The sequence below is a fragment of the Physella acuta genome, unplaced genomic scaffold (assembly GCF_028476545.2).
Source record: "Physella acuta isolate Inbredline_101_S28 unplaced genomic scaffold, ASM2847654v3 ptg000642l, whole genome shotgun sequence".
NCBI classification, from domain to species: Eukaryota; Metazoa; Mollusca; class Gastropoda; family Physidae; genus Physella; species Physella acuta.
Window position 1 is genome coordinate 861896 of NW_026732161.1, and position 14729 is coordinate 876624.

The window sequence follows — 14729 nt, forward strand, 5'->3', positions numbered from 1 at the left end:
ATTTTCAAAATGTGTACATGGTTGTATTCGTATTGACACAGATAAATACCTGGACATTGTGTACATTATACCTTTTGTATCTCGTACATTCATCTGTACACGCTTTGACCAATCTCCACACCCACACTTGTACACCTCGACCTGCACACACATTCACACTTGTGTACACCTGGACCAACCCCCCCCCCACACCCACTCACGTAATCACACTTGTACACCTCGACCTGCACACACATTCATACCTGTGTACACATGGACCAGCCCAACCCTCCTCACACACACATACACGCAAATAGCTGACCTATACACATTGACCTACCCACACACAACTGTACGCATGTACACCTGTACCCACTCACTAACACTCATGTGTACACCTGGACCTCCCCACACACACGTGTACACCTGGACCTCCCCACACACACGTGTACACCTGGACCTACCCACGCACACGTGTACACCTGGATCTCACCACGCACACGTGTACACCTGGACCTCCCCACACACACGTGTACACCTGGACCTCCCCACACACACGTGTACACCTGGACCTCCCCACACACACGTGTACACCTGGACCTACCCACGCACACGTGTACACCTGGACCTACCCACACACACGTGTACACCTGGACCTACCAACAGTCTCACAACTGCACCCCCTCCGACTCATTCATCTTACAAAAAGAAACTTTCGTTTCGTTACTTCCTGGCAGCGAGCTACACTTCTCCGCATTTTTACTCGGCCAAACTATTTCCGGCTCCATCGGGCCGATATAAACTCCCGAGTTTAACCTCAGGTCCAAAATCGTCTTCTCTTTCAACAAATCCATCGTCTGCTCACTCTTCAACCCGGAGTTCGATTTCTTCTTCTCTTTTTTATACCCATTCGTCTCCGGCTGGATCTTCGGTGAGTACTCCTCATCCGTGCATCCCCCTTCAAGATCAAGATCATCCAAACTCGACTTCCGTCTTCCGTTTCTATCAGTACCGTTTCTATGACCGCGGTAGGAGTTCCGCATACTTTTCGTCCTCATAGAAGTACCATCCCGGCTGATATTTCGACAAGATCCGCCTCGCATCTTAGCGTAATGCCGTCCAAAGAAAACCCGCATGAAGGTGTTTCTGAAGATGGCGCTGAGCGAGCAGTAGAGGATGAAGTTGACGGCGGAGTTAAGCGCCACCAGGCTGTCTGTGATCTCACGGATGCCTTTCACCATGTAATCCTCCTCCACGTATCCCTTGCCGAAGAACGTCGACATGATGGTGTCCGGCGTCAGGCACACGATGAATATCAACACCATCGCGATCAACATCAGCGTGATACGGTTCCTTGAGTTGAGCTTCTTGCCCTTAACCCTCTCCCTCCTGAGCACGTTGATGATTTTAGCGTTAATAAAAATAAGAATAAAAACTGGGATAATTCCTCGTAGGAAGTTTTGGACCCAGGTATAAGGAATCATAAATTGTTGATTCCTTCCTAATTCTGTGACGACTACCTCCATACAAGTACGATTATTCACGGTATCGTTAAAAGTCTCAAGGCGGTATCGAAACCCTGAGGGTATCGATAGTAGTGTCATGATGACGAAGACGGAGGTGACGACGGTCCTGGCCCGTGGTATCGTGCACAGTGTCTTCGATCTGGAGGGGTAGCAGACGGAGATGTATCGATCTACGGCCACAGAGACGGTTAGCCAGGCAGTCACACTCACGGCCACCTGGGGAGGGAGAGGGAGATACGTTAGAAAGATATGGGGGCGAGGATAGGTTAGAGAGATATGGGGGGAGGGAGAGGGTGATACGTTAGAGAGATAGGAGGGGGAGAAGATATGTTAGAGAGATATGGTGGGGAGGGAGGAGGATAGGTTAGAGAGATATGGGGGGAGGGAGAGGGTGATACGTTAGAGAGATAGGAGGGGGGAGAAGATATGTTAGAGAGATATGGGGGGAGGGAGAGGGTGATACGTTAGAGAGATATGGGGGGAGGATAGGTTAGAGAGATATGGGGGGGAGGATAGGTTAGAGAGATATGGGGGAGGATAGGTTAGAGAGATATGGGGGAGGATAGGTTAGAGAGATATGGGGGGGATGGATAGGTTAGAGAGACATGGGGGAGGATAGGTTAGAGAGATATGGAGGAGGATAGGTTAGAGAGATATGGGGGGGGGGGAGGATAGGTTAGAGAGATATGGAGGAGGATAGGTTAGAGAGATATGGAGGAGGATAGGTTAGAGAGATATGGGGGGGGGATAGGTTAGAGAGATATGGGGGGGGATAGGTTAGAGAGATATGGAGGAGGATAGGTTAGAGAGATATGGGGGGGGAGGATAGGTTAGAGAGATATGGGGGAGGATAGGTTAGAGAGATATGGGGGGGGAGGATAGGTTAGAGAGATATGGAGGAGGATAGGTTAGAGAGATATGGGGGGGGATGGATAGGTTAGAGAGACATGGGGGAGGATAGGTTAGAGAGATATGGGGGGGGGGGAGGATAGGTTAGAGAGATATGGGGGAGGATAGGTTAGAGAGATATGGGGGGGGGAGGATAGGTTAGAGAGATATGGGGGGGGGGGGAGGATAGGTTAGAGAGATATGGAAGGATAGGTTAAGGAGATGTGGGGAGGGAGGGGATAGGTTAGAGAGATGTGGGGAGGGAGAGAAGATATGTTAGAGATATGAGGGGGGGGGGGAGAGGAAGATAGGTTAGCGAGATATGAAGGGAGGGATAGGTTAGGGAGGTAGGGGGGGGAAGAGGAAGGCTAGAGAGATAGGATGTTAGGCACCTGGGTAGGGGAGGAAGATAGGTAAGAGAGGGGGAGGGAGAGAAAGATAGGTTAGAGAGACATGAGGGGGGATAGGTTAGAGAGATAGGGGAGGGGAAGATAGGTTAGAGAGACATAATGGGGTGGGATAGGTTAGAGAGATAGGGGATGGGGAGGGAGGGATCTGTTAGAGAGGTATAGGGAGGGATATACGTTAGAAGAATTATGGGAAGGGGAGAGTGTTACGTTAGAGGAGGGATTAGGGGGAATGGAGCAGTTAGAAGAGGTATCAGGAATATATTTTAGAGATACGACGAGGAATGAGGTAGGTATGTTAGAAGAGGTTTGGGGAAGGAAGGAAGATACAGTAGAGAAATATGGCGAAGAGGGAGTGATACGTTATTGAGAATGAACCTAACAGCTAGTCAGTAACAACTAAATACAATTTTTTTTTTAAATAAATAACTGTAGTCATTAAGTTTATTAATGTTGAATCTACGTAATTCTTGCAGAACATCTAGCAAACATTTTCTCGCTTATAAACTATCTTTACAAAACAGAGCCATTCAAACTGTGATTAAAAAAAATAATTCCTATAACATTTTTTTGTTTACCTATATAAAAATTACAATCGGTTCTTACATAACTATATTTATTTATGTTGCCATTTCTCTTTCAAAGAGCCACATGGGGTCCTTGGATTGAATGAAGACGAAAGAATTCAAGTTGGAAAAATGTTATGACAATTTATTGATTTTTGCTGGTTTGAAAAAATTGTAAAGCAGGTTCAGTTATTTAAAGGGAAAAAATGTTTTAAAACATGATTATTTTAGTCGGTAGGATTTTAAAATTTAAATTGACTTCCTTATAGAGTACACACATCAACTGAGTACATATACCACATCAGTACACATACCACATCAGTACACATACCACATCAGTACACATACCACATCAGTACACATACCACATCACTACACATACCACATCAGTACACATACCACATGAGTACACATACCACATCACTACACATACCACATCTGTACACATACCACATCAGTACACATACCACATCAGTACACATACCACATCAGTACACATACCACATCAGTACACATACCACATCAGTACACATACCACATCTGTACACATACCACATCAGTACACATACCACATCACTACACATACCACATCAGTACACATAAAACATCAGTACATATACCACATTATTACACATACCACATCAGTACACATACCACATCAGCACACATACCACATCAGTACATCTACCAGTTCAGTACACATAACACATCAGTAAACTTATAATCTACAAACACATACCACCTGAGTACACACACAAGCTTAGTACACATGCTTTCTGAGTACATATACTACATCATTGAAAATACCGCCTTAGTACTACCTGCATACACATACTATAGGATCACACATTCCATCTCAGTACACTTACTATTTGAATATACAAACCCCCTAAGTATACATACTACATCAGTACACATACCACCTCATTTCACATACAATCTACGTACACATACCGCCAAAATACACATACCACCTCAGTACACAAACTTTGCTATACGTCTTTCAGTTGAATACACATACGCAAGTATTGAGTAAATATAACAGCTGAATATACTAATCATTATATTGCAGATGCGTGTACATATTCTGACTGAGTACATATACTTGCTGAGTACAGCATACATACGAGAACACATACCAGATGAGTACACTTATAGCTGAATACACAAATCATCTAGTACAGACCAAAAGTACACATTTTAGCTGAATACACATACAGACATATTTTTCCCAAGTAAGTTACATTGAGTGCAGCATCATTTAAAAAATCACATCTAAGTACAGCAAGCCTCTAACCCCCCCCCCCCCCACCACGAAACGGAACAACTCTGAAAATAAAACTCTGACAATAAAACTACGCCATCTTGATTAAAATCTACAAACATTTCAGGAGACTTCCTGCAACGTCAGGAGTCTCCACCCCGACATGGCACGTAGCTCTAGTGATAACTAAACTCTGGAATAATTCTCGCTGACCTTTGGGTTAAAAATAGACCAGTCGATGTTGAATTGTATTGTATGCGACAGTAGGTTTTTCTGTCTGTTCTAGGGTCTGAGTTTTTGTGGTAGAAACAACAAGTTGTCATTGCGAAATGCCACTGGCGAGTTTAATTATCGATTTAATTAAAATATACAGTACAGAGAAAAATATTTCTTAATTATCTTTACGCAACATAAGACTAAAAAAATAAAAAAATTAAACAAATAGACAAGGACTAAAAATGTCGCCGGCCAGTGTTTTAATTAAACAAGTTAATTAAAAAGTCTAGTGACATTTAAGCGCAATTTCCTTATGTTATCTAAAAATAGCTCTGTCGTAGCGTAAATCAAGAGCAGGGTTAGTAAAACCATTGGTTAGTTATTAAAACGTTTTTTATTTTAAAAAATTTCAGTATTTTACATGTTTTATTTACAATAGAGTTACATGACTAAAAACCATTGGGCGCCTAGCTACCGAACGTGATGGCGCAGCCATTGAACGCGATGTCGCAGCCATTGAGCGTGATGACGCGTGTGGTGTGGTTGGATAAAAATGCCTACTAATTCGGTCCAAATTTTAATTAATTCAAATTTTTTTTTGTGACCGAACGAAAGGATATTTTTGAAAATTTTCTTCGGCAATATTGTTCTAAATTATGGCAGGAATCGATTGGTACATGTTTCAAGTCGCTAAGTGGCCTATGTTCATCCTCGTAACTTGCTTAACATAATTGCTTTTGGAACTAGTCCTCGATATTGCTTCGTTGAAAAGGAGATACGACTTAAAGCTGCGGACACACATTCATACATTCATCCATCCAGAAATGACGGGTTAATAAACGCAATTCTCCAGAATGGAAATTGCGCTAAAAATGATGCTTAGTGTTATTTAGTTATCATGACGTACCGGAGTCCACTCAGCTCTAATAAGTACCTCACACTTATGGAAAACTAGAGGAGGTTGGGTATATGACTGATACCACTATCCCTTCATACACAAAGGTCAAGAAACTATCTGCTTTATAGATCGTTAAGTGAACTTATCAATTGTGTTGAGTAACCTTTAAAAAATTGGCTAACTTCGTTTGGCCCAAACGTATTTTTGTAGGATTAAAGGTCAACAGAAACATCACATCAACCGCCCACCTCCCCACACACATCACTTCACACTCTTCAATAATACCACTTCACACTCTTATGTAATATTTCATTAGCTAAGACATCTATAGTAACACGCATTAATGTTCTTGAACAAGCATATTAAAAGTTTTGTATGAGCTCCATTCACTATTATTGTATCAACTACACGCATAGATTTTGATTCTTTGCTAGGGAATAGATCATATTACCCATTCTTAATGGCATACATTCATTTTACTATAATTTAATCAATTCCAATGTGATTATATAGTAGAGGTCTTTTTTTTCGAAACTGATAGTCAATGGGGCAAGTGAAATCGAATTCACCTTGAAGAGGATAGTGTTTTCTGCACTATTCCCAGCCGCCTTACTTTAGTTAATATGGGAGCACTCAGGGACGTTCTACTGACTACAACCCGGATTCGAACTTATGACCTTCCGGCTTGCCATCTAGCGCTTCACCGCTAGGCCGAGCCTATATAGGTTAGAGATTAATCTAGTAAAGAAGGTTTAACATGATAGTTTGAATGAACTTTTAGGGCCTGAAGTCTGCTCACAAACTACACCAAGTGCCTGAAAGCAGCTACATAGGCTATCTGACACTAAACATTCGATACATTTTTAAATACTTCACGTCTTCATGTCTGAAAATAAAAATGTGATATTTTCACCTTACTTAAAAAACATATCTGGACTTAATTAGTCATTTGCGACGCACACTCTCTATAATTAATTGCGCTCCGTTTTCGTTAAATAATTTATTTATGTGTTTTTAATTTGTTTTTTCCTAATGTTAACGGCCAAGAAAGTTTTGATTTTGTTTCCTTATCCAATTCTTACCTTTCTTATAGTGTAGGATTACCAACCTTGGAGGTTAATGCTTTTCCTTAAAATGTAAATTCCTTGATTTCGTTTAGTAGTCAGATTCATCACCCTACTACCCCGGGCATAAGACCAACCCACGGGCAGCCATGTTGCAACTGAGTGACGTCAGCCAGCCAAATCGAAAGCCGGTGATCTTGATTTCATTGTCTTCCGTGCCGAGACTCAATTAAGACTTCACTGATACCGTGAGCGTGTGTGCGAGTCGAAACCGAATTGTTAACTGGCCCTTCAAGGCTAAACATCAGTTCAAACTTTCTGCTTTGGTGTGGTGTATTCTAAGCGGCTGTTGTTTGTTATGGGTAGTGTTTTATGTTTAAATTCTTATACAAATACCGTTCAGTAGAATAAAACGATTGTTGAGTTGATTAGGGGGATTAATATTGGAGAACATTCGACAACTAAACCAGTGAACGATTAACCGTGCATATGTAACAGTGTATCGAATAGGCTTTGGGGTAATTATAAGCCATTTTAAAGCCTAAATGCCGTTTCTTTCCCCGGATTAAACATACTCGGAGAGTCGAGTGACTCATGTTATGGTAACTGAGAGCCGAGTGACTCATGTGATGGTAACTGAGCCCGAAGAACAGCTGGAGAAAGTTTTCTTAAACGAAATCTTCACGCAGCATCCAGCACATCAAAATATCCAGCACATCCAGCACATCAGTACATCCAGTACATATAGCACATCAGCATATTAGCACATCAGCGCATCCAGCACATCCACCTCAGCCAGCCAACACACCACTAATTCACCGTACCGACACAACACCGTTTGCAAAAAAACCACCTCATCAACCATACAATCTCATCAAACACTCGACCACATCTACCATATCTACCACATCAACCACACGCCCACATCCAACCACACGACCTCATCAACCATATCTACCACATCAACCACACCACCACATCAACCACACGACCACATCCACCATATCTACCACATCAACCACACGACCACATCCAACACACGACCACATCCACCATATCTACCACATCAACCACACCACCACATCAACCACACGACCACATCAACCACACCACCACATCAACCACACGACCACATCCACCATATCTACCACATCAACCACACGACCACATCCAACACACGACCACATCCACCATATCTACCACATCAACCACACGACCTCATCAACCATATCTACCACATCAACCACACGACCACACACTCTTGTCTTCTTCATCGACCCCACAATCAGCTGACCACTGCTCATATAAACCTATATTTTCTACTTTTCATATTTAGTTTTTCTCCTGTCTATACCAAACTTATCTACCCCACCTGTCCACCCCACCTGTCCACCCCAGCTGTCCACCCCACCTGTCCACCCCACCTGTCCACCCCATCTGTCCACCCCACCTGTCCACCCAACCTGTCCACCCCACCTGTCCACCCCATCTGTCCACCCCACCTTTCCACCCAACCTGTCCACCCCACCTGACTACCCCACCATTCCACCCCACCTGTCCACCCAACCTGTCCACCCCACCTGTCCACCCCACCTGTCCACCCCACCTGTCCACCCCACACGTCCACTCCACATGTCCACCCCACCTGTTCACCCCATCTATCCACCCCACCTGTCCAGCTCACCTGGAAGACATAATGAGCATAAGGGTAGACATTTGCCATCATCGTCTCGGCGGCTCCTGGGTTGTTGAGCATGATGAGCAGCATGATGAAGTAGAGGAAGTCGTTGAGCAACTTCAGGGAGTCGGACACTCCTAATGCTGGGGACGAGAAATCAGGGGGGGGGGAAGTCAGTTTGTTATGAGTATAGGGGGTGAGGGGACACTCCTAATGCTGGGGACGAGAAATCAGGGGGGGGGGGGGAAGTCAGTTTGTTATGAGTATAGGGGGTGAGGGGACACTCCTAATGCTGGGGACGAGAAATCAGGGGGGGGGGGGAAGTCAGTTTGTTATGAGTATAGGGTGTGAGGGGACACTCCTAATGCTGGGGACGAGAAATCAGGGGGGGTCAGTTTGTTATGAGTATAGGGGGTCATTTTAGTGTTGTTACGGGGGTGGGGGTTGGGGGTGGCTTGAGGGAACACATCTAATGCTGGGAAGGAGAAATCAGGGGGGGGGGGGGGGGGTTAGTTTAGTGTGGTTGTGGGGTGGGGGGGGGGGGGGCACTCCTAATGCTGGGGAGGGTAAATGAGGGGGGTCAGATTAGGTTTCGGGGGGGGGGGCAGGCATTCCTAATGCTGGGGAGGGTAAATAAAGAGAATCTGTTAAGTGTGGTTGGGGGCAGGGCAGAACACTCCTAATGCTGGGAGAGAGGGTCAAGTGATAACATTTATTAACATTTATTAACATTTATTAACATTTATTATTTCTTTTCAAAGCAGTATATAATTTTTCGCTCAACGAAAATGCCTTTAAACACTTGACAGTTCTAATAATGTTACATTAGGTCTGCTACTGCTAAACTCCATTTCAAAATACAATCACCGTGTTATTCTTATTGTGAAAATACAGAAACCAATTAACCTAATGAGATGAACTAATTATTTTCCGTCGCAATCACGTTAAACGGGTGATGTAAAATTTATAACTTGACTTGTACAAGCAGTTACCAGCTATACTGTCAGTGTTGGGTAACGAGGCGCATATAATTTCCATCGGGTTATCGAACAGTTGCCAACTTGAAAAATAAACACATGAATCATCCGTGACGAAAAGGGCTTGGTCAGACTTGAGCGGTAATGAGAGGTGACTTGAATAATAAAACAATGACTTGGGAACGCTAACTCAATGCCCTGTTTGTCTGACGTTATAAATATGATAATTTCGTCAATATTTTGAGAGTAATTAGCGTAAGGATTCGTTGTTGGATTTGGGCGGTTTTTGTGTTACAAAAAAAGCAATGTTAAAATACGATTCGATATAGTGAAGCGAATGTTTAGAGATTTCGAAAATTGCGCTGTATTAAAAAGTATGATACGGGCAATGACTAAGTAGGCCCAGGGGCGTAGCGAGGGGGGGGGTGCGGACTGCACCGGGTGACACCATTTATGGGGGTGACACCAAGGCAAAAAATAGCAAAATATATAGAGACAAACTTAAGGGGGGGGGGTGCAAATCGAAAACTTGAAAGTTTGTTCCCGGGAAGGGTCGCAACGCCTCTGGGGGGGGGGTGGGGTGACACCATTAAGTGCCGCACCGGGTGACTCCCGACCTCGCTACGCCACTGAGTAGGCCTACAGCTTTTGAACATTTATGTATCTCTTTTCGTCCTATTCTGAATCGCATGTTGTACACAAAGAACATAAATAAAGGCATTGACTGGGTTTTAAACTTACAATTTATAAATAACCAAAAAGTTTTCTCCGTACCGCATAATACAATACATCTTTTAAAAAAGGGGGCTGAAAATCATACAACATTCACGGCTACTCCATAAAATTATCATCAACGAGACGAAGGACTGATAAACATAGAACAAACACGACTACCCGTGTTATCAACGAACCATGGGTAGACAAACATACAACAAAGTCTACGAAATAATTTAACAAAACAACATTGGTTATAAACATAGCCTACAACAAACAAGTCTACTCATATCAACAAAACAATGGAAAGGACTGACTAGCAACCAACAAAGAAGTCTACTCATATCAACAAAAAAAGGAAGGGACTGACTAACATACAACATACACATGTACCCATATTAACACAACAAAGAAAGGGACTAACTAACATACAACATACAAGTCTACACATTCAACAAAAAAAGGAAGAGACTAACTAACATACAACAAACAAGTGTACCTATAACAACATTACAAAGGAAGGGACTAACTAACATACAACAAACAAGTGTACCTATAACAACATTACAAAGGAAGGGACTAACTAACATACAACAAACAAGTGTACCTATAACAACATTACAAAGGAAGAGACTAACTAACATACAACAAACAAGTGTACCTATAACAACATTACAAAGGAAGGGACTGACTAACATACAACACTGCTAGCGTAAATCATCAACAAAACAAGAGACAATTACACATACAACAAACAAATAAACAAGTCTACCTTAAATCATAAACAACATACTGGAGAACAATATTCAGTAAACACACAGAAAATGATACACGAGGAAACAACAACAGTATTCTTCGGCTGAATACACAATGGTCATTGTAGTACTGGAAAGTCAAACCAGCAGGGCCCGACTTAACGATTTCTCCTAGCAGGAGGTTGAGCCAATATTTTGGCTCTAAGATTCTCGTTATTGGCGGCTCCCCGCGCGGAGGCTCACATTTAGTATGACCAGTGGCTCATTTTTAGTGTCACGTGACCCTTGAGTGGCTCAACTTGCTTTACAGCTAAGTCCATTACTTTATCGAGGTTTCCGTCCGTTCATTTCAATACGTGAATAGAATTTAAACTTGGTACAGAGGGCGCAGAGGATAGTGGGAAACTGGTTCACGGACTATTTTATGTGAAATTCCAAATTGCTTCTAGAATAAAGTATATATATATATATATATATATATATATATATATATATATATATATATATATATATATATATATATATATATATATATATATATATATACTGCCTAGCTTCGCTTAGGTTTTTAAAAAACATTTGAGAATTTGAATACTTAATTATTTAGCGATGGATTGGGTGTGGAGTGCTTTAATAAGTTTAATTTAAACAGTAATGCTAATTTTAGAAAAAAATGTTTTTGTTGGTCATTTACATTCCGTTCGTGGAGAATTTTTTGAAAGTACGCAATGTATAACTAAAATGGAATTAGAACTACACAGGTTTCGTGAACAGTATATCTCATAGTTTATATTACACTGCCTTTTGAAATTAATTAATTTATTTAATTAGGTTACTTAACTAAATTAACAACTTAATTTTCTACTAACACAAATGCTATACTTCGTCATTTTCTGTTTCTGTTTAAAATAGTATACAATTATTTGAAAAATAATAATTTTACAAACGTTACCTCCCTTGAAAACTGAACGTATGACGTATGTCATTGTTTACTTATATTGTTTGCTTATATAAGAAATTACGTTATATGAACATATTTAACGACTATAATGGCTGTTTCCGACGGGAATAAAGTTTTTTTGTTACCCTCCAAGGTCGGTCTACGACGTCACATAATATTAAGGGGATCGTTCGTCAATTTATTTATATATATATATATCTCATATAAGGAGAATTTCACTCAAGATCATCTTTTAGCCCTCGTCGACGGCTTTGAGTCTGACCAACAGTTTTTCCATACGGCCTAGTCATCTATAGTAGTGTATGCAAAAACTTAGCATGATGTACAGATATTAAGTAACCTGAAAATTGTGTTAAAATTTCCCTGTTTTTCCCATAAAATACATAGATTATATAGGGAAATACAACTGGTCAGTTTTGACCGCTTTACGAAGTTTTCCCAGATATGCCGAGTTTTTTGTGACACCCCTAGGTGTTCTTCTACCACCTCACAAAATATAAAAGGGGGTCGTCGGAGGAAATTTTTTTTCGTAATAGAGCTCATATAATGAGAATTTCACTCGCGGTCACTTTTTAGCCCTCGTCGAGGGCTTTGAGTGTAACCGACAGTTTTCCCTAAAGGTCAAGCCATTGACCTAGGAGCATGCAAAAAATTAGCCAGATATACTGAGCTTAAGTACCCTAAAGTCTGCGTTGAAATGACCCTCTGTTTTTCCCATAAAATACAAAGATTATATAGGGAAATACAACTGGTCAGTTTTGACCCCTTTACGAAGTTTTCCCAGATATGCCGAGTTTTTTGTGACACCCCTAGGCGTTCTCCTACCACCTCACAAAATTTCAAGGGGGGTCGTCGGAGGAAATTTTTTTTCGTAATAGAGCTCATATAAAGAGAATTTCACTCGCGGTCACTTTTTAGCCCTCGTCGAGGGCTTTGATTGAAACCGACAGTTTTCCCTAAAGGTCAAGCCATTGACCTAGGAGCATGCAAAAAATTAGCCAGATACACTGAGCTTAAGTACCCTAAAGTCTGCGTTGAAATGACCCTCTGTTTTTCCCATAAAATACAAACATTATATAGGGAAATACAACTGGTCAGTTTTGACCGCTTTACGAAGTTTTCCCAGATATGCCGAGTTTTTTGTGACACCCCTAGGTGTTCTTCTACCACCTCACAAAATATCAAGGGGGGTCGTCGGAGGAAATTTTTTTTCGTAATAGAGCTCATATAAAGAGAATTTCACTCGCGGTCACTTTTTAGCCCTCGTCGAGGGCTTTGAGTGTAACCGACAGTTTTCCCTAAAGGTCGACCCATTGACCTAGGAGCATGCAAAAAATTAGCCAGATATACTGAGTTTAAGTACCCTAAAGTCTGCGTTGAAATGACCCTCTGTTTTTCCCATAAAATACAAAGATTATATAGGGAAATACAACTGGTCAGTTTTGACCGCTTTACGAAGTTTTCCCAGATATGCCGAGTTTTTTGTGACACCCCTAGGTGTTCTTCTACCACCTCACAAAATATCAAGGGGGGTCGTCGGAGGAAATTTTTTTTCGTAATAGAGCTCATATAATGAGAATTTCACTCGCGGTCACTTTTTAGCCCTCGTCGAGGGCTTTGAGTGTAACCGACAGTTTTCCCTAAAGGTCAAACCATTGACCTAGGAGCATGCAAAAAATTAGCCAGATACACTGAGCTTAAGTACCCTAAAGTCTGCGTTGAAATGACCCTCTGTTTTTCCCATAAAATACAAAGATTATATAGGGAAATACAACTGGTCAGTTTTGACCGCTTTACGAAGTTTTCCCAGATATGCCGAGTTTTTTGTGACACCCCTAGGTGTTCTTCTACCACCTCACAAAATATCAAGGGGGGTCGTCGGAGGAAATTTTTTTTCGTAATAGAGCTCATATAAAGAGAATTTCACTCGCGGTCACTTTTTAGCCCTCGTCGAGGGCTTTGAGTGTAACCGACAGTTTTCCCTAAAGGTCGACCCATTGACCTAGGAGCATGCAAAAAATTAGCCAGATATACTGAGTTTAAGTACCCTAAAGTCTGCGTTGAAATGACCCTCTGTTTTTCCCATAAAATACAAAGATTATATAGGGAAATACAACTGGTCAGTTTTGACCGCTTTACGAAGTTTTCCCAGATATGCCGAGTTTTTTGTGACACCCCTAGGTGTTCTTCTACCACCTCACAAAATATCAAGGGGGGTCGTCGGAGGAAATTTTTTTTCGTAATAGAGCTCATATAATGAGAATTTCACTCGCGGTCACTTTTTAGCCCTCGTCGAGGGCTTTGAGTGTAACCGACAGTTTTCCCTAAAGGTCAAACCATTGACCTAGGAGCATGCAAAAAATTAGCCAGATATACTGAGCTTAAGTACCCTAAAGTCTGCGTTGAAATGACCCTCTGTTTTTCCCATAAAATACAAAGATTATATAGGGAAATACAACTGGTCAGTTTTGACCCCTTTACGAAGTTTTCCCAGATATGCCGAGTTTTTTGTGACACCCCTAGGCGTTCCCCTACCACCTCACAAAATTTCAAGGGGGGTCGTCGGAGGAAATTTTTTTTCGTAATAGAGCTCATATAAAGAGAATTTCACTCGCGGTCACTTTTTAGCCCTCGTCGAGGGCTTTGATTGAAACCGACAGTTTTCCCTAAAGGTCATGCCATTGACCTAGGAGCATGCAAAAAATTAGCCAGATACACTGAGCTTAAGTACCCTAAAGTCTGCGTTGAAATGACCCTCTGTTTTTCCCATAAAATACAAAGATTATATAGGGAAATACAACTGGTCAGTTTTGACCGCTTTACGAAGTTTTCCCAG

At 41.7% G+C, this 14729-nt stretch overlaps 1 protein-coding gene across 2 annotated transcripts in view; it reads right to left on the reverse strand.

Annotated features, from left to right (window-relative positions):
- Positions 1-222: 222 nt before the first annotated feature.
- The window catches only part of LOC131948372 (putative G-protein coupled receptor 139), a 159310-nt gene continuing 144803 nt past the window's right edge, over positions 223-14729 (reverse strand). For both annotated transcript variants that reach the window (XM_059309978.1, XM_059309977.1), the window contains exons 3-4: positions 8493-8629; positions 223-1721 (exon numbers count right to left, since the gene is read on the reverse strand). In XM_059309978.1, coding sequence (XP_059165961.1) covers positions 648-1721; positions 8493-8629 — 1211 coding nt within the window. In that variant the 3' untranslated portion in view covers positions 223-647. The remainder of the gene's footprint in view (positions 1722-8492; positions 8630-14729) is intronic.